This window comes from Hemiscyllium ocellatum, chromosome 5 (genome assembly GCF_020745735.1).
Source record: "Hemiscyllium ocellatum isolate sHemOce1 chromosome 5, sHemOce1.pat.X.cur, whole genome shotgun sequence".
In the NCBI taxonomy this organism is placed as follows: Eukaryota; Metazoa; Chordata; class Chondrichthyes; order Orectolobiformes; family Hemiscylliidae; genus Hemiscyllium; species Hemiscyllium ocellatum.
In genome coordinates this window covers 75524369-75545390 of record NC_083405.1, presented here as the reverse complement: position 1 = coordinate 75545390, position 21022 = coordinate 75524369, and the positions used below count along the sequence as shown (strand labels likewise).

At 38.4% G+C, this 21022-nt stretch overlaps 1 protein-coding gene across 1 annotated transcript in view; it reads left to right on the top strand.

Annotated features, from left to right (window-relative positions):
• Window positions 1–3763, top strand: part of vopp1b (VOPP1 WW domain binding protein b) — a 66387-nt gene extending 62624 nt beyond the window's left edge. The window contains exon 5 of the mRNA XM_060825504.1: window positions 2450–3763. Within this exon, the coding sequence (XP_060681487.1) occupies window positions 2450–2643 (194 nt within the window). The 3' untranslated portion in view covers window positions 2644–3763. The remainder of the gene's footprint in view (window positions 1–2449) is intronic.
• The last annotated feature ends 17259 nt before the right edge of the window (window positions 3764–21022 follow it).

Genomic DNA, 21022 nt, shown 5'->3' with positions numbered 1-21022 from the left:
GTTTCCTCCGGGTGCTCCGGTTTCCTCCCACAGTCCAAAGATGTGCGGGTCAGGTGAATTGGCCATGCTAAATTGCCCATAGTGTTAGGTAAGGGGTAATGTAGGGGTATGGGTGGGTTTCGCTTCGGCGGGTCGGTGTGGACTTGTTGGGCCGAAGGGCCTGTTTCCACACTGTAAGTCTAATCTAATCTAATCTCTTTGTTATCCCCTCTTTTTGTAGTCTTCCCAATCTTCTGATTTCCCAGAGCTCTTAGCCACTTGTTGTATGATACATTTCCTGACTTCGTTTGTTAGCCATGGCTGTCTAATTCCATTCCACCACCCCACCCCCACCCCCCAAATAATCTTTCTTTAGGGTGAACTTCTGTACTGTCCTCAATTACACCCAGAAACTCCTGCCATTGTTGCTCGACTGTCTTCCCCGCTCGACTGTCTTCCCCACTCGCCTCTGCTTCCAGCCGATTTTCGTCAGTTCCTCTCTCATGCCCTCATAATGCCCTGCACCATCTCTGACTTGTCTGAATCAGAGATGTTTTTGCATGTAATTTGTGAATAAATTATTTCATCCGTTTTGAGTATAAGTATACATTTCAGAACATATAAATTGATCAGCTTTAAAATGTCTGTTGTCAGTAAAAGGCATTGAAGTATGTCATTCTGGGAAGTTGAAATTCTATGGTTGTGTGTTTACTCCGTTAGAGCAAATTTTATTGAAGTGACTGAATTTTGTGTTTATAAATCCAACACTGGAGAGAGCACACAGCATTACTACTCATTTGCCAATGCAGTATAGCTAGTATTTTGTAATGAGAGAAATAATCCCACAAATCCACTACCTACTCCGTCAATGTGCTAAAAAAAATTACTCCCTACCACATTTGTTTATCTGAATAGAACCACTTAGCAGACTCTACTGCTTGATTTAATTTTCATTTTATTCATCTTTTCATTTTCCGTCTCCTCTATTAGCCAGCTCAGCATACCTGCCTACTTACGTCAACCATTTGTATCTAGACTGCTCCTTCATTGGCTTCTTTTTCCATATCGACTCTGGCGTTGGATCCCAGATCTATTCATAACCACCTCCTATCTTTCACCAATTTGTTGGCCCACCAATGTTATCTAAAATGCTATCCAGTTCTACATGTATACTGTCATCAAAACCTACCTCACCACTGGATCTCTCAGTCCTATCACTGAGAGTTAGTTTGCTCATTAAGCATCCAATTGCAAAGCCACATCTTCTCCAGTTAAATGTGAAAAAGATCTGGCCTCCAATTCTATTCTGCTCCTTTGTTGCTGTCTCAGCCTTTTCTGGACTGTTTACAAATGTGCAGCCCATTTGATCCCAAACTGAATTTCTGACCTTATGTCCTCTCTCATCACAAAATCTCTCCTATTTCTACTTCTGTACCATTGTCCTTTCCTGCTCTGCCTGAGCTGATCAGCTACTGAACCCTTTATCCATGCTTGCGTTATCTGCAGAGCAAACCCATTTGAATCCACTTCTGGCTGACCATCCATCATTTCAATGAACATTTCATCCAAAGCTCTGCCGTTATCCTAAACTACACCAGTATCTTTTTCCTATCTCCCTATGCTTGATGACCTACTTTAGCTCCTGGTCTAGCAATGTCTCTTTAAATATTTATGGTCATGTTCCAGTCTCCTCGTGGCCTTAATAATCCTGATGTCTTCCACCCTGTTGCTTCTCCACCCCTAATCTCTTTCATATCCAGCAATACTTTAGGTCACAATCAGCAATTATGCCTTGAACCATTTTTTAAAAATTCATTTGTGGGATGTCAGGGTCACGAGCTGACCAGCATTTATTGCCATTCCTATTTGCCCTTGAGAAGGTGGTGGTGAGCTGCCTTCCTGAACGTCTGCAGTCCACTGCTGTGTGTTGACCCACAATGCCATTGGGGAGGGAATTCCAGGATTTTGACCTAGCGATAGTGAAGGAACGGTGTTATATTTCCAAATCAAGATGATGAGTGGCTTGGAGGGGAACTTGAAGGTGGTGGTGGTTCCCATATATCTGCTTCTCTTGTCCTTCGAGATGGAAGTGGTTGTAGGTTTGGAAGATGCTGTCTGAGGATTTTTGGTGAATTTCTGCCCTGATTTCTGGAATTCCCTCTGAAAATGCATGCCATTCATTTCTCTCTCTCCCTGATATCTCCTCTGTTCTATCAGTAATTACTTCATTTGATAATTATTCTGTGGCACACCTTGTGACATTGTCCTTCATGGAAGGTATTATATGCATTTAAATTGTTGCTGATTTTCTATTGAAAGCAATAATTTGATTTTACTTTCTTAATCTGACGTAGCTGGAGAGCCATCTATTTTTTGTCACAGTATCATTAAGTGACATTTTTTAATTAATTAACTTTCCATATGAGTGCTAAAGTTCTGCCTAACCATCTTATGTTTCTTCTGTTTGCAGACAACCAGACTGGAATGCAATATTACACCGAACCTGGAGCACCTGTTGCTAATCCCATTGCCTCAACGTATCAAATTCAGCCAAATTTTCCTCTACTCAATCCAGCGTATCCACCCCCACCAGCCTACTGCAATCAGCCACCCCCTCCATACGAGCAAGTTGTTAAAACCTCAAATAAGGAAGGCGAAAGATAAATATCAAGTTTCAGTAAATATCACTTTATAGACTGGCAACGTCTGACCCACAGGAGAAGTTTCAGAGAGATGCAAATCTCTGGGCGTAAACACTTAACCACAGTTCATCCCAGGAATTGCATTTAACTTTGATGCCTTTTTCATAGATTAACATACCGTAGACCCTCCAGCTTATGTGGTCAAAGCTTTGTAAGAAATAACATTTTCTGTTTCAAAAATGGGAATCTAAGATAGGGAATTGTATAATCTTCAGTAAGTAAAAAAAAGTCTAGATTTCTGTAGAAACTTTGTTTTAAAAATTACTGTTGTCCTTGGAAATGGTTTATAAGTAAAATTTTAATCCTCGTTTAACTCTTTATTTATGGCTGTTTTGGTCAAATTAAAATAGAAACAAATTGTTTAATCAGTTTAACTGGACTTGTTTATTAATAATTAATGTATAGTTGCTAAAAGACACTGTTAATGTGAATCCTTTTTAATAGGCATATTGAATTTGTCAGCCAATCTCAGACTTCTAAAAGGTTTATGATAAATGGAGGGAATTTGCATTGAACAATATGCTGTGAATAAATAAGACAGACATTTATTTTAACCGATAAACCTTTTTCAAAAAATTATACATTTAAATTTCAGTCCTGTTCACATACATTAGTATCATAAAGGTTGCCTTTAGATGAAATAAGTTTTGTACAGAAAGGTTTAGATATATTTTCATGCAGAATTCAGGTTAATAAAGGGTAGGTAGCTAGTGATACTGTTTCTTAAATATGACATGAACCCATCTATATCATTGCAGTGAATGGAGAATGGTTTGGTGTTTTGATATTGTACTTAAAATACAAAGGTTTGTGGATGAGTACATTTCATTAATTTGTTTCGGGTGTTTAATGTGTTTTTAGTTTCTTAGCACCTTGCAGAAGAATTTTCAGAGAGGTGAATTCAGCGCTGCAAATAGGGAGGAAAGCCTTAAATAATTTCTCTCAACAGTAGTTCAATGCTGCTGTGAAAGCTGAACAACTCCATTTTCATTGTAAGTCAGTAAAATTTTAAAAAATCTCCAGAGAAGTTATTGTTCCAAACATTTTTAATTTTGTCAAAGTGTCCTGCTTTATTCATGAAATTCCAGACAGATTTTACAAATTAATTATGAGAAAAGGTTTTTATGTGCAAACAGAGATAACTTGGATTTTATTTAAAGTTTCATATATGAATTATTTTAAATTTAAATTTTCCATAATCTTTAATACGATTCTTAATTTTTAAAAAATATTACTAATGAGAGACAAACAGCTATGCTTCAACAAACTATACTTCATTAAGGCTATATAGTCACAACAGCATCCTTTATTAAAGGAACAATTTGATTTTTTTTTAAATGAAGAATTGCACTGTTCGTGTGTGTGGTGTATTACTCAATGGAATATACATAACCATATTTTAATGCAAAGAATTAGTATTAAGTAAATTTACACTGTGCTAACAGTTGCTGCAATAATGTGTACCAGTAAGCAGGATTTTTCAAAACAACAATACTTACAGGTTTTCATGTTTTACCTCTTCCTAAATAGATCACAAATTCTTATGTGTAAAATGAATTATCCTCACTGCCAATAGTCTAATCCTATATTTGATGATTCTGATTAGAAACCTGTGATAAAATGATATGATTGGAATAAAAAAGCATGTGTATATGTATTCAGTACATGGTAGTGAAGCAATATATGTTTGAATAAATCTAGAATAATGGCACTGGTTAGATTACAGTATGAGCAAACTGAAGCCTTATTGTGGAATGGATGCATTGTTGTTCATGGCAAATGTGACATGCAGGTTTACTTGGATGATAAAAGAATCATTATGACAAGAAAAGCTTGGAGATCTGAAGGGAAAAGTTGGAGTTTATTGCATTACTCTCTCTGTCGGCCAAGCACAATGGATCAATTGGCTTTCCTTAATGCTGTAGGATTCTCAATCTTGGAAACATATTTTCTGTTCACCAGAAGGCGATAGGTTAATGAGGATAAAATTTGATTTTGTGCTGCTGTTTGGGAGTTGAGTGCATACCTTTGAGGATCGAGCAGAATGGCAGCATATTTCTTAAATGGTGAAAGGTCGGGAAGTGTTTGTGTACACAGTCCTTTGTAATGAGCCTCTAAAGACTTGCATGTTGTGAATCAGTTGTGTTTAGCTTTAGTAGCCTCACAACTGGATATTATATACTTAGCTCAAGAAGGATACACTTGCCATAGTGGGAATGCAATGGACACTCACCCAGAATAATCCTTGGGATAACAGGATTGTTTTAAGAAGAGACATTGAGGAAACTGAGTTGGTATTTTCCAACGTTTTGAAAAATGAGAGGTGATTTCTTTGAAACTTATTGAATTTTTACATGACATGGCTCTATGGGTGTAGATGGGATGTTTCTCCTGGCTGCTGAGATGAGAATTGGGGATATACAGCACAGTCTCAATTATCCGAACGAGACAGGTGGACAGTATTTTGTTTGGATAACTGAGAGTTCAGAAAACGGATTGTTTGGATAATGGAAAGCATTTTTATGGGACCTTGATTGGATAATCCAAAATTTGGAAAATTGATGTTCAGATAATCGAGGTTGTTCTTTGGTCTCAGAGTAAGGTGTAGATTATAAGATTGAGATGAAAAGGATTTTTTTCACTTAGTGTGAATTTTTGGAATTCTCCACTCCAGAGGGTTGTAGCAGTTCAGTCGTTGAGTTTCATGACAGAGATGGTTGATTTCTGCAGACTAATAGCAAGAGATATGGAGATATCATGGGAAAGTGGGGTTGAAGTGGATGACCAACTGTGGTCTCATTTAATTGCAGAGTACTTCACCACTCTAAATGGCCAATTTCTCCTGTGTTAAAACCTTGGCAGTCGAGACACTTTTCTGACCATTGATGATTGTAAGTGGTCTACCCTAAATTTGTACCTGGGGAAGGCTCCAAGTAAATCAGTGCTAATCAATTTTTTTTTATGGCTGAGGGCAGAAAGGGAACATTTCTCCCCAATTTTTAACTAGTGAAGAGCAATTAAAAATGAGAAAAGGTATGAAAGAAAGGAATTTGAGTTATGGCCAGTGTTTCAAGTTGAGTCTGCATACAAATAATTAAATGAATAATCTATTTGGAGGAAAATGTCACAAATAGATCAGATGTGGTGCTAGCATGATGCAGGTATGGTAGACTCGATGAGTTTTACCTGTGCTAAAGTTTCTATTATTCTAGTCCTTACATGAATCCACAGTAGTCATTTTTTGAATGCGCATGACTAAGTAGTTTGTTGCTGTTTGGTGGCATTACATTCAAGGTTAATGTATTTAACCACTCCTGCCAGTATACAATCGATAGTTTGCCATTATCTGACAGTTTCTGGAAATGCAATGAATTTTACAACTTTGTACTTCAATGCACAAGCAATTTGAACAAAGGGGTTGATTGAAAATTCTACAAGTTTATCAAATAAGACTATTGTCTGTGGTCATTTCTTCAACATTCTTTCCTTCCACCTCAGTGATACTTTCTTATGTGAGATGAGTTAATCTGAGCGTGAACAGGCTACTTAAATTATAGAAGATTCTGATGCAGATAATCCTATCTTCACCCAAACTCAACACATGCTCTTTCATCAGGCATCCATTCTTTGGAGAAATGACCAAATGGAATATATCATGAATTGGAGACAGAGCATGGAGACAGTTTCACTTGCAAACATAAATAGAAATTGCCAGAGAAACATCAATTCTGATGAAGAGTTACTGGACTCAAAACATTAATTCTGCTTTATTCCCACAGATACTGCAATTTCTGTTTTTGTTTCACTTTCAAAGTACTTATTTTCCTTTGCTTTTATTGCTGCCTCGGTGTGTACCAAAGAGATCATTGTTTTGCTGATGTCTGAGTGAGTGTAAGTTTTGGTAAAGTCACCAGCTTCCAGTTGATGGCTGTTGTACACCATTAGTTTTGCCTTTTCATTTGAAAATCACAGGCTGATTAAATAGTGATAGGAGGAATGCATAACTTTGTCACTTGTTGTGACTTGCCATAACAATAAGACTTTTGGTGTAGACGCTTTCAGTTTAGGAAATGAGCCATTTTAGTATTAGACATGAGCAACTAAAATTGCAGATTTTAAAACTGTAAAACAGCTAGTAAGAAACAAGGAATAATTAGAACTTCAATCTGCACCTTCATGCTACAAGGGGTGAATCAGGTTGGCTTTGAATTTTCTTGTTTCTGCACCTGTGAAGATGGAAGGTGTAATGAGAAAGAATTAGAACTTCTTCCTGTGTTATGGTACAATTGAGATAGTGACAGAGTTGAACAGAAAACAAAGAACAGTAACGATTCTGTTATTAGTGTTAGGAAAACAGTGCTATAAACTGTATTACACACTAAAACCTGAGCAGAAAAGCCAATTTGCAGAAATCTTGAGAACCTTAAATTCATATTTTGAGTTATTCTACCAATGTTATTTTTGAATGGTACATGCTTAACAGCAAAATACAGGGACTTAGGGTTGGTGGGGGGTATTCATCAGATTACAACTACATGCAGGTGTCTAACAGGACATTAAGATTTGGTGATGACTGAAGGATGATCTCATCAGAGGTGCTGTTAGGAATAGATCCTGCTGTGATAGCAGGTCTGTTGAGAGAAAAGAAACTGACTCTAAGAAATCTGTTTACACATGCGGAAGCTCTGAGGTTGTCGATCCATCAATTGGAAAGTATTAATGGGAGAATTGATGAAGCTTTGCATGATACCGAGAGAGAGTCCAGACCTAACAATAGAGCCAACTATAAAATAGAAAAAGAGAATAAATATTTCCAGCAGAAATGTTGTAGAGAATCATGTGACAGGAAAATAAAAATTTCCAGCATAAGGAAAGCTTTTAAATACCAGGAGCTAATCACTTGGCAAGTTGTGTTTGTTGCTGGAGTGAAGAAAAGCAAGTCTATAAATTTGGCTACCATAGAGATGACAGAGAATGATTCTGATGAATCACTCCACATGTGGAACAGGTCGGTACTGTCTAGCCTAAAGGTGATAACTGGTCTGAGACTGTTAGAATGATGACTGCAGAAGGCAAGAATGAGGTGACCAATGGCCAGCAGTGCTGTGAATTATCATGAACTTCAGCAATCTGTTCAAACTGGTTCAAGATGGTGACCTAAAAGTGAACTGTTGAAGGTAAACTTGAATTATATGATGGAAGAATGCTCATTCCCAGAGGACAAACAAAGCTCCAATACCTGTGCAATGGGAAGAATGAAAATCTGCAGTTCTGATGAGTAAACATTCAGTTGAAAGGTTGGACTGGTAGCCTTCATTTAACTGAAGAAATTTATAAGATTTTGCAGAGCTCCAAAAGTTTGACTGTTGAACAGATTTTAAAGTAGAGAAAGGATATTTTTGCTGGTCACCTTAATCTACCTGCAGAATATCACCTGAAGTAAATGAGAGTCTGAAACCCACATGGTGAGAAGAATTCTAGCTGTCAACGAGTTGAGCCTGAAAGACAGGAAGGTGGAACTAGTAAAGAAAAGAATAATGAATGACATGACAACTCCTGCCAAATTGGACTGGTAGTATGGTGGCAGTGGAAAAACCTGGAAGGTTGAGAATGTTAATAGATCCAAAGGATCTGAATAATGCTTGAAGGAGATTTCACTACCCCATGGCAACCCAAATTCCCAAGGCAAAAGTGTTTACCCTAGAGGTGAAGGATGGATGCTGGTTTGTGAATATGAATGTAACCATCAATTTTCGCGCAGCATGGTGGCTCAGTGGTTAGTGCTGCTGCCTCACAGTACCAGGGACCTAGGTTTAATTCCACCCTTGAGTGACTGGAGTTTGCACGTTCTCCCCATGTCTGTGTGGATTTCTGCTGGGTGTTCAGGTTTCCTCCCCCAGTCCAAAGATCTGCAAGTTAGGTGGACTGGCCATGCTAAATTGCCTATACTGTTCTGGGATGTGTAGGTTAGATGCGTTAGCCATGAGAAATGTAGAGTTTCAGGGAAACAGTAGTGAGAAGAGTCTGGGTGGGATGCTGCTTAGAGGGTCAGCGTGGACTTGTTGGGCTAAATGGCCTGTTTCCACACTATATGGATTCTATGAATTTTCTTCAGGCGCCTTGGGGAGTTTCAGGTTCTTCCGATGTTGTTCGTCATTTCTACTGTTCTGGATGAGTATCTAGACGAGTCAGTGACTTTCACATTCCGCACAGTAATACAAAAAGAACAGCATTCCATGGAACTGAGAAAGGAACATCATCCCAAAAATGAACAGAAGCTGTATAAATAGCAAACAAAACTCTTTTGTGCCACTTAAGACCTTAATGCTGTAAGCATTATGGATATTTTGACAGTATAAAACCTAAAATTAAGGTATACCCTATTGCAAAGGCTACTGGCAGGCTGGAGGATTGGAAAACTTTCAAACATAAACAAAGGGTTACTAAGACATTAATAAAAAGAGCTAAGGTAAATTATGAGGGAAACTAGCTCAAAATATCAAAAAGGATACCAAAAGCTTCTATAGGTATATAAAAGGAAAGAAATGCCAAGGTGAATGTTGGTCCCTTGAAAGATGAAACTGGAGAGTTGATAGTAGGGCACACTGAAATGTCAGAGATGCTAATTTGATACTTTGCCTCCATCTTGAAAATTGAGGCCAATAGTGCCAATCCTAATGGAATGGGCAAGTCTGAGGCAATAAAAAGTGTATCTTAGAACAATCAACATCGATAAGGAAAAGTGCTCAGCAAACTATCAGGTTAAAGGGCAGGCAAGTCCCCCATACCTGATGGCCTAGGTTATTAAATGGAGTGGCAGTAAAGATAGTGGATCCATTGGTTGCAATATATTGAAGTTCCTTGGACAGTGGAAAGGTTCCAGTCGATTGGAAAAATGCTAATGCAACATCTTTATTCAAAAAGGGAGGGAGGCAATATGGGGGAAGTTGCAGAGCAGTTTAACATCTGTTGTTGAGGAAGTGTTAGAATCAATCATCAAGGAAGCAATATCAGGACATTTGGAAAGTCAAAACACTACCTATTAAAGTCAGCATGGTTTTATGAAAGGCAAATTATATTTGACTAATTTGTTAGAGTTATTTGAAGATGTAACAAGCAAATTAGATAATGGGGATGCTGTGGATGTATTGTATCTGGACTTGCAAAAGGCATTTGATAAGGTGCTGCACTAAAGGTTGATTCATAAGGTTGGATCTTGTGGGATTAGGGGTAACTTATTAACTTGGATAGGTGACCGGTAGATGAACAGAAGACAAAGAGTTGGGATAAATGTTTTTTTCTGGATGGCAAGAAGTAGCTAATGGGGTGCCACAGGGTTTGGTCTTCAAGCCCCAGCAATTTACAGTCTATGTTAACGTCTTTGGAAATAGGTATAGAAGGCTCTACAGGCAAATTTGCGGATGACACAAGAATAGGTGGGACAGTAATTTGCAAAGAGGAAGTAAGAACCTTAAAAATGGATATAGGTAGGTTGGGAGAGTGGGCCAAAGTGTAGCAGATGGAATTTAACGTGAATAGGTGTGTGGTCATACATTTTGGCTGGAAATATGGGAAGGTAATGTATTATGTGAATGGGGAGAGACTTCAGGATGTTCCGGTAGAGAGAGATCTGAGTGTCCTCATTCAGGGGTCACAGAAAACTAGCATAGAGGTCTAACAGATATTGAAGAAAGCAAATGGAATGTTGGCTTTTATAGCTAAAAGAATAGAATATAATGTTAAGGAAGTATTGTGGCAACTGTACAAAGTGTTGGTGAGGTAAAAACAATGACTGCAGATGCTGGAAACCAGATTTGGATCAGTGATGCTGGACGAGCACAGCAGTTCAGGCAGCATCCAAAGTGCAGCGAAATTGACATTTCGGGTAAAAGCCCTTCTTCAGGAATAAAGGCAGTGAGCCTGAAGCGTGGAGAGATAAGCTAGGGGAGGGTAGGGGTGGGGAGAAAGTAGCATAGAGTACAATGGGTGAGTGGGGGAGGGGATGAAGGTGATAGATCAGGAAGGAGAGGGTGGAGTGGATAGGTGGAAAAGGAGATAGGCAGGTCAGACAAGTCCAGACAAGTCATGGGGACAATGCTGAGCTGGAAGTTTGGAACGAGGGTGAGGTGGGGGAAGGGGAAATGAGGAAACTGTTGAAGTCCACATTGATGCCCTGGGGTTGAAGTGTTCCAAGGCAGAAGATGAGGCGTTCTTCCTCCAGGCGTCTGGTGGTGAGGGAGCGGCGGTGAAGGAGGCCCAGGACCTCCATGTCCTCAGCAGAGTGGTAGGGGGAGTTGAAATGTTGGGCCACGGGGTGGTGTGGCTGATTGGTGCGGGTGTCCCGGAGATGTTCCCTAAAGCGCTCTGCTAGGAGGTGCCCAGTCTCCCCAATGTAAACGAGACCGCATCGGGAACAACGGATACAATAAATTATATTGGTGGATGTGCAGGTAAAACTTTGATGCATGTGGAAGGCTCCTTTAGGGCCTTGGATAGAGGTGAGGGAGGAGGTGTGGGCACAGGTTTTACAGTTCCTGCGGTGGCAGGGGAAAGTGCCAGGATGGGAGGGTGGGTTGTAGGGGGGCGTGGACCTGACCAGGTAGTCACAGAGGGAACGGTCTTTGTGGAAGGTGGAAAGAGGTGGGGAGGGAAATACATCCCTGGTGATGGGGTCTTTTTGGAGGTGGCGGAAATGTCGGCGGATGATTTGGTTTATGCAAAGGTTTGTAGGGTGGAAGGTGAGCACCAGGGGCGTTCTGTCCTTGTTACGGTTGGAGGGGTGGGGTCTGAGGGCGGAGGTGTGGGATGTGGACGAGATGCGTTGGAGGGCATCTTTAACCACGTGGGAAGGGAAATTGCAGTCTCTAAAGAAGGAGGCCATCTGGTGTGTTCTGTGGTGAAACTGGTCCTCCTGGGAGCAGATACAGTGGAGGCGGAGGAATTGGGTATACGGGTTACATTTTTTGCCAGAGGTAGGGTGGGAAGAGGTGTAATCCAGGTAGCTGCTGGAGTCGGTGGGTTTGTAAAAACACTGTGTACTCTGACTGTCTATATTCTTGTGACCTGTAGTTGCTTTCAGTTCAGGGAAAGAAGTTGTTAAAGCTTTCCCATACAACAAATAGAAATACTTTTTTTTCTTGTCTAAGGAAGGAAAAAATGGACCCTAGCCTCAATTTTAACTTGCATTATTTCAAAAGCTCTTAGTTGCTTGATTTTGGAAGCAAGGATAGAATTTATTTTACATTTCAGATTAATTGCAGACATGCATTGGTCTACTGCAGTTTGAATTCCAGACCTCCATTTTCAGAGTTACTAAACTTAAAATTTCATCAACCATCTATTGAGGCAACTTTGTACCTTTTGTAAGATCTTGAATTTAAGTTGTTTGTTAACTCCTATCAGAAATGAATTTGGAGCGTTTTCACTTACCTTTTCCCCATGCTCTTGAGTGACTATTTCAAAGTGAATCACACTGTTCACAAAATTGATTTAGTAAATTTAGAGTAGTGTGTGTCCTATTTTTATTTCAAAAGCAGTTTGTTTTTTGAAGAGCATTGCTTTCAAACAGAATACCATTTAGCATAAAAATAATAAAATACTAAAGTGAATGTTATGCACAACTTCACAATAATTGCGTGCAGTGGCAGCAGCAATCACATTTCTGTAAAATTGCTCTCCATCCATGATTTGTTCTGTAATGTACAAAATCAAAATGGCAGTGCCATAGTCTAGGTTGTTGATGGTAATTTATAAACCTCAGGGCGTCCATTAAAAGTTTGCAGTTTACTACCTTATTCGTAAAAATTAGTTGAACATACAATTTATTTAAAATGGTAAGTTTAATAATGCTACCTTTGGAGATCTAACTATCGGTTTTAATTCCAGTCTACGGTATTTTTAGATAGGAGTGGAACTCTCTAGTTTAATGTCTGTCAGAGGTGTCAACATTGAACTTTACAAATTGAGATTTCATAAACAGGGTTTTAAGGATGGAAAATTGAAAGATTGACAGATTTTCTTAATTTCCTGGAAACCAGGTTAGAATGGAGGGCAAAGAGTGCATAGATGGAAATTTATGGGTCAAGTTGGTCAGATTTGGTGTTCATGTAGTTGAAAAATAAATGCATAATAGACTGAGTCCAGTTAACGTCAGTGAATTCAAGAAGGAAGTTAGGAAAAATGCCTCTTTTCAGTGTCTGCTGTTGTCATCAGTACTTCTTCACATTTCTCCAGTTCATTCCTGTGTGTAGATCCCTAGTATTTATCAGTGTTTGCATTGATCTATGCTAATTATTAATCTATTAGTAAAATTTAATGTTGATGTAATTAGAAATGTGGTATTAATTGGAACTTGAATTTTAATAATCAGTTCGGTTATTTTGGTTGTGCAGTGTTGCTTTTCAACAACTTGGCATTTCTATCAGACTTGTAGCCTTGAAAGTAACACCTTAATACCTTACACAAGTATAAGGGAAAATGAGTGCTGAAACAAGAAAGGAACATGGGATGACCATAAGGTTGGAAAAGAAGCAGATTTTAAAGAAGGTCTTAAAGGAAATGGGTCAATTAAGCGAGAAGATTTCAAAACATGCCTTTAGTTGTTGACATTGGCTATAATTGATAGGGTGATGTTAGAAGCTGATCTACAAAAATGTCAGAAATAGTGCTTTGGGAGGGAATATGAAAGGTGAGACCACTAAGGAATTGAAACATAAAGCTGAGAGTTTTAATGTTGAGGCTTATCTTTTGAAATTGGTACATATGTTGGTTAGATTTAGCTACAGAAAACTGCCTTGGCATTGTATCAACATTATGGGCTATGTAATCTGCTAAACATAAATGCTTATTTTACCTAAATAAAAGAACGTTTGTGTGCATTATTTCAGTTTCTTCGATTCTGTAATTAACTGCAGCAATATAAGAGAAAAAACAGCTATATTTCCATTTGTTTCATGAGGGACATTTAATGGATTTCCATTCCAAACTGTAAATACTAAGCTGCCATAAGTATTGCATGTTGTATGAATATTGTTTGGAGAACTGTCGAACTTATTAACCTGCAATCAAATGGGAAACATTTTATTCCTTGATTTGAATGTTAAAAAATGTGTGCCTTTAGGAAACTATGTATTGGAAACTGCTGGAATTTTGCGTCAGGTTTGATTAGCTGCTCGTAGCTAGTATAGTTAAATTAGATTTTTAATTATCTTTATACTGACATGAGTTATGTTTCAATCATTCAATAGTTGCATATTCTATTCATGTAACTAAATGGCAGTGAGCTTTAATACATTTTTATTATTGCTCAATTATATTTTTGTGGCTGTGTTCCACTGGAGTATCACAAAAGGGCAGAACATGCAAACAAACAATTTACAGCTGCATTCAGCCATTCTCATTCTTGGTCAGACTTTGCTGACAGCCAGATCTTCTGCTCAAAGTAATAGAAAACTTCAAGATTATATACTAATAATACTAATAAACGTACAGCTCTTAAAAACCTGTTTGGCAGAGAGGCGATTGCTGCTACTAATGAGGTTTTATTAACAGCACCAATTTCTCATTTATTTTGTACTACTTCAACCCTAAAAATCTAAGTTAATATCTTTTTCTGTATTAAATGTGTTCTAACTGAACATTATTCCTGTGACATGCATGGTTGTAGCATTTTTGTAAGAAACCTTTACTGAATTTCACTGAAAAATTATTTGGGAAGTTAACTGAAAGAAAGACAAAGGGTATGTATTTATATAGTACTAGTTACAGCCACAGGACTTCCTAAAGTGCTACAACAGCCAATGCAGTCATTGTTTGATTGTAGTCAAATCTAATAACCCATTTGCCTGTGTTGGATGATGATGACTGAGGCTGCAGAACCCAACTTTGAATATTACCATAGAAATTTGTACATTCACTAAAGGACAGAAGGTGACTTGGATATATTTTTTTTTCCACCCAGAGATACTGTATCTCTGACAGTACTCTATCCAACAGCGTTCTGATCTGTCAGCCTAAGAATGCATCACTTTTGAAGGAGTGAAGGGATGCTGATTTGAATTTACTATTCTACACTTTTGTTAATATGAATTCTGTAGTAAACGAAAAAGCAGTTGCTTTCTCATGAATAAGAAAGCTTTATGTTTGACTAAACTGAAGGATAAGAATTAAATGTAGTATAGTGTAGTGTCTGGGATATCAGAGCATACTGAGTGTAAATGTCGGCCCAATTTTTTTATGTTCAGAAGATTCAGCAACTGCTAATTCATACATTTGATAAGTAAGAATACAAACCCAAGATTGCAAGACCCTAGTCTGTGTATTCCTCAGTGGCAAATGCAATGCACCCTCCCAACTTTCCAAAGGTTACTTTGAACACCTCAAGGTGGCCCTTTGAATTGAACCACAGCTGTAACTTGAGAACCTATAAGGACTTCACTAACTTTAGGGTCTTATGAAAGTTGGCTGTCAAAATTAATCAGTGCTACAGAGATGGATACTATTTTAGAGAATCTACTCTTTGAGGTAGTGATCACAAACCACTGGCCTAAAATCATCCCTGGAACAATTTTTCTAAAATTCTTCTGCACTCTCTCCAATGTGTCCATATCCTTTCTAAAGAGTGATGACCTGAACTACACGCAGCTGAGACCCTGTTAGTACGTTACACAGGTTCGGCGTAACTTCCCTGCTATTATTTTCTATGCTACTATAAATAAAGTCTAGGATATAGTACACTTAACTGTTGTCTCCATCTGTCCATTCACCTTTAATGCCTTATGCACATTAACACCCAGGTCTCTGCTCCAGGATACTCTTTGTGCTAACATGCTATTTTACACAGTCTCTCTATTATTTTCTATATCTGAACAGAATACAAATCTAATGGCCTTGTATGATTGTTCTGTCATAAACACCACTGTACACATATCTTTCCATGAACACAACAGGGGTTTGTAGTGACAAAAACAAGTACTTGAGAAACTCAGTCAGTCTTGGCAGCATCTATGGAATGAGAAAGAGTTAACCTTTGAAGTCTTGCACGACTCTTCACAACAGAAGGGGGTTGTAAAATTGTGTATTTATGCAATAGACAGGTGAGGAGGAGCAAGTGGAACAAATTCTGAAAATTCTCAGAGCCAAATGATTTGCCAGTGGGAGTGAAGGAAAAATAGAGATGTAAAAGGGGTTCAACTGAAGGTGAGAAATGGAGAAAATTGTTCTATGCTTGATATAGATACCAGAGGCATGTTTTTTCCCTGATTGGGGAGTGTAGAACCAGAGTCTTGTGTGTGATGTGCCATTTAGGTGATTAAGGAAACACTTATTTACTCAGAATTCACCACCACAGAAGGCTGTAGAAGCCTGGAAAGAGCATATTTAAGAAAAAAGTTAATACATTTTTAAATATAAAAGACATCAAGGGTTATGGAAAGAATGTGGGAATGTGGCATTAGGATAGAGGATGAGCCATGATCATATTGAATACTGGAGCATAATTGAAGAGCGGAATAGCCTATTTCAGTTCCTGCTTTCTGTTTCAAGGCTGCCTCTGACAAGTCATCAGCTTATGTTAAAAACACGGCAGGCTTTGTTGATCCCCATTTTATCTTCCAGTTTAGATTCATTTCCCAACAATGTGGAAACAGGGCCTTTGGTCCAATAAGTCCACACCAACACTCTGAAGAGTAATCCACCCAGACCCGTTTCCCTCTGACTAATGCACCTAACACGCTGGGCAATGTAGCATGGCCAATTCACCTGACCTGCACATCTTTAGATTGTGGGAGGAAATCCACACAAACACAGGGAGAACATGCAAATTCCACACTAACAGTCACCCAAGGCTGGAATCAAACCTGGGTTCCTGGCACTGTGAGGCAGCAGTGCTAACCACTGAGCCACCATGCTCATCCTCTATCCTAATGCCATATTCCCGCTTTCTTAAGTGGCATCCACCCATCCCATTTTCCAGTGCATCAGTAGATGTTTGAATGGCATCTTGGTGATGAATCATGCATGTCCAATTTTTTCAATGCAATTCCTACAATCTTGGAATAGAATACAAGTTTAGTCTTGTTAACATATTAACTTATGACCCACCTGGTTTCAGCACCATAGTGATAATTGACATCCAGCTACAATGACTCCATTAAATTGTTCATCAATGAACTGTATCTCTCTCACTTTCAGAGAAAGTTAATTTCTCCGAATTGAGTCAGTAAGGTGATTGTTTCATGCATATTGCAGCCCCTGCATGAACATCTCACAATTGGAAAGACTGTGCTCCTGGCCTAATTAGACAAATCAATTTATGTAATAGCTTTTGTATGTTACTTCAGGAGTTTTCTGTAAAATAAAGTAACATGCTATCTAATCTTTTCAAATACTTCCATACTTGCCAATCTGATTGGAGGATCAACTTTTTGAATTTCTAATTCTTTCTCCAGTTATTCTGAGATTTTTATTTCATCAATGTGAACACTTTTCTCCTGACTCTCCTGTCTCTCATAATATTACTAACGTATTAATGTGATGCATTTTTTGCTTATTTACTTCCTCCTGATCAAGGTACTCTCTATTTAAATTACATAATTGTGTTTCCTTTAGATGAAATTTAGTGAACCTTTCATTCAGTGTTTCTCTTGAAACATGTGTAATACTAACACCTTGTCTCCAGCAACAGAATTTCAAGCTGTATTGTTTTATCTGCTTTATTTTTCATTGTTAGTTGCGTACTCTTCAAACAAGAGAGTACTCTGGCAGATCTAATGCTTTGGTCGGTTTCTCTCTGAACTTGAAACACAGGCTGGAAGCAGAGTCTTGGTTTATCAAATGTTGTTTAATCTATTCAATGATCCTCTGACCTCCTGTCTAGATATCAGTTCAAAGGGACTGAATCCTATGAACACATTAGAAGCATTCCTAATGACAAACAGTAACAACAGTAATCTTTATCCCAATTATTAAGATATTGCTGACAACAAACTCTAGTCATGGTCTTCAAAGCTTGAAGCCACCTGTCCAGGATTCTTTGAGATACTAAATGATAAGTGAAGATGTGAATTGCTTTGTTTTCAAACTATTCATTTATTTCTTCTTCTTCACAGTTAAAGTATTTTAAACTTGATCTGATTGTATTTCTTTGTGCAATCTGCATATTTTTTAAAAAAACAACTTTTCCACTATCATTTTTTTTTCAGTATGTTTGCTAAAGGCACTACTTTAGGAAATCCTATTGAAATATCCATAATTGTTCAAGGGTGTTGATTCCCATTCTGTGGGTTTTAGGTAAGACTTATACAGAAGCTATTCTACACAACCCTACTAACCAATATTTCAAAAATTGGTATTGCAATTGGAAGCACAGGTTTAATTGTTGGCTGGCATTTCCTCACTATCTGATACCTGTGAAGTGCCTGACAACATTTGACCATGACTTTGTGTAATCCTGACTGATATAACTGATTTAGTAATTTGGTTTGTGATCACCTGATACTTGCCATTGAAATTTCATGAACTGCTTGTGAATTTTCTCTCAGTATTCAGATAGGATGAGCACCTGGTGGGCTACTACCCATTCCTCCTCAGCTGACATTTGAGGTGTTCTACAGTTCCATACTAGTACTTTGCCGAATAATAATGCTTGAGTATTGTTTCTGATTTGATTTCTATTTTGGTAAAAAGATGGGCTGAACTGTTAGCCTCATTCACTTTTGTTTGTACTAAAATAACAAAAATTGTATCTAATATCTGAAGTTTCAAGTCATCTCCCTGTTTCACAGTTTATTTTTCTGTTTATGGACCTGTGATTTAGGCACAGAAGAGTGAGGAAACAATCCAGAATGTTCCTCCTGTAGCATCTCCATTTTTTTTTTAAAACCTCCTGTGGCTGTTCCATTAGTCTATGTGAGGCCTTTAGTTTTGAATCAGCCAGCATCAGTGACTAACCTGTTTCAGTGTCTCTCTTTATCTCCTTGATTTAAAACATACAAGGTTCGTCATGTAGACTGGTTAGCAAGGTTACTTCATATAGAATACAGAAAGAACTAGTTATTTGGATACAGAACTGGCTCAAGGTAGATGTGGAAGGGTGCATTTCAGAATGGAGGCCTGTGACCAGTGGTGTCCCACAAGGATCGGTGCTGGGTCCACTGCTTTTTGTCATTTATATAAATGATTTAGATGTGAATGTAGGTATGATTAGTAAGTTTGGAGATGACATTAAAATTGGAGGTGTAGTGGTCAGTGAAGAAGATTATCTCAGTACAATGGGATCTTGATGGGCCAATGGGCTGAGGAGTGGCCAATGGAGTTTAATTTAGATAAATGTGAGGTGCTGCATTTTGGAAAGGGAAATCAGAGCAGGACGTATATACTTAATGGTCAGGTCCTGGAAAGTGTTTTTGGACAGAGGGACCTTGGAGTACAGTTTCATCGTTCCTTGAAAGTGGAGTCACAGGTAAATAAGCTAGTAAAGGAAAGCTTGGTATGCTTTCCTTTATTGGTCAGTCCATTGAGTAAACAAGTTGGGAGGTCATGTTGCAGCTGTACTTGACGTGGGTTAGGCCACTTTTGGAGTATTGCTTGCAATTCTGGTCTCCCTCCTATAGGAAGAATATTGCAAAACTAAGAAGGGTTAAGAAAAGATTTACAAAGATGTTGCCAAGGTTGGAGGGTTTAAGCTACAGGGAGAGGCAGAATAGGCTGGGGCTGTTTTCCATGGAGTGTCAGAGGCTGAGGGGTGACCTTACAGAGGTTTATAAAATCATGGAGGTGGCATGGATAGTGTAAATAGACACGGTCTTCACCCTTGAGTGGGTGAGTCCAAAACTAGAGGGCATAGATTTAAGGTTATGATTTGGAGGAGCTGGTGTTGGACTGAGGTGGACAAAGATAATATCACACAACACCAAGTTATAGTCAAACAGGTTTATTTGGAAGCACTAGCTTTTGGAGTGCTGCTCCTTTAGGTGGTTGTGAAGCAGAAGTGTAAGATACAAATTCTGTATCTTGTGGTCCTGCTTCACAACCACCTGATGAAGGAGCAGTGCTCAAAAAGCCAGTGCTTCCAAATAAAACTGTTGAACTATAACCTAGTGTTGTGTGATTTTTAGCATGGTTTAAGGTGAGAGGGGAAAGATTTAAAAGGGACCTAAGGGGTAACTTTTTCTCACAGAGGGTGGTGGGTGTATGGAATGAGCTGTCAGAGGAAGTGGTGGAGGCTGGTACAATTACAACAGTTAAAAGAAATCTGGATGGGTATATGAATAGGAAGGGTTTGGAGGGATATGGGCCAAGTGCAGGCAAATGGGACTAGATTTCTATAGAATATCTGTTCTATGTGAACAAAATGGACCGAAGGTCTCTTTCCGTGATGTATTTCTCTATGACTCTTTGACTGCATCAGGAAATACCTCCTTTTCAGAAAAAATGTTTAGAACCTTTCTATCAGTGCAGAGTTTTCTAACCTGTCCACAGTTATCACTTGCCTTTGTAAATTCTCAGGAAACGCATTCTTTTTGTACTGTAGCTAGTTTCAGTACCCATTCATTTTCTTGATGGTTCTTCTTCTGGATTCCTCGGATATTGCTGTAGTATTAATCAGTTTCCTATTTTACTTGCAGGAGTTGGCTTTGATATGTCAGTCTTAAGTGACAATACTATTGGCTTTAAGAGGTATATTTTGTCCTGGTATTTTTTAATGAAGCAAGGTTTAGACTGAGCTGATGCAGAGTCTGTTCCAAGCCATTAAAGTAAAGAGTTTGTGAGGCCTTTAGAGTATTTTTTTTAAGTTGGGATAATGGAAGCAGCATGAATGAGTGACTCAGCCTCCAACAGAACCAGGTTTTAGTTTAGCTTTCAGTAGTTGCTGATGTTTTGAAACTGCCACACATCTCCCCCTTCTACTGCAAAATGCTAGAGTTCGTTCTCTCTTTCTGCCAGAATTTTCACAATTTTTTTTTTCCTCTTGGACTGGAGAAACATTGCATGTGAGATTATCCATTTTATTGAATTTGCCTTTGCCAAGTGTATGTTTATGACATGTTACTGTATTGGAGCAATGTTGTTTAATTAAATAATTCATTATTCTGTTAAGTTTTCTAATGCTGTCACCTAATTCTAGTTCTACCATTTCAATTTCATTTTTCCCTCCTAATTCTAAATATTGGATAATCAGTTTATGCATTTCCTCCTTACAAGATCTCGCTTTTACTTTACATTTTCTATTTCCCAGACAGTTAAAGAATTCCCTCCTGTACATCTTTGCAGCCACACATTTGTCTGTCATATTTCTGTAGTCCCTATCATGTGATTATGGGAATCCAGAGATGATTACTTTT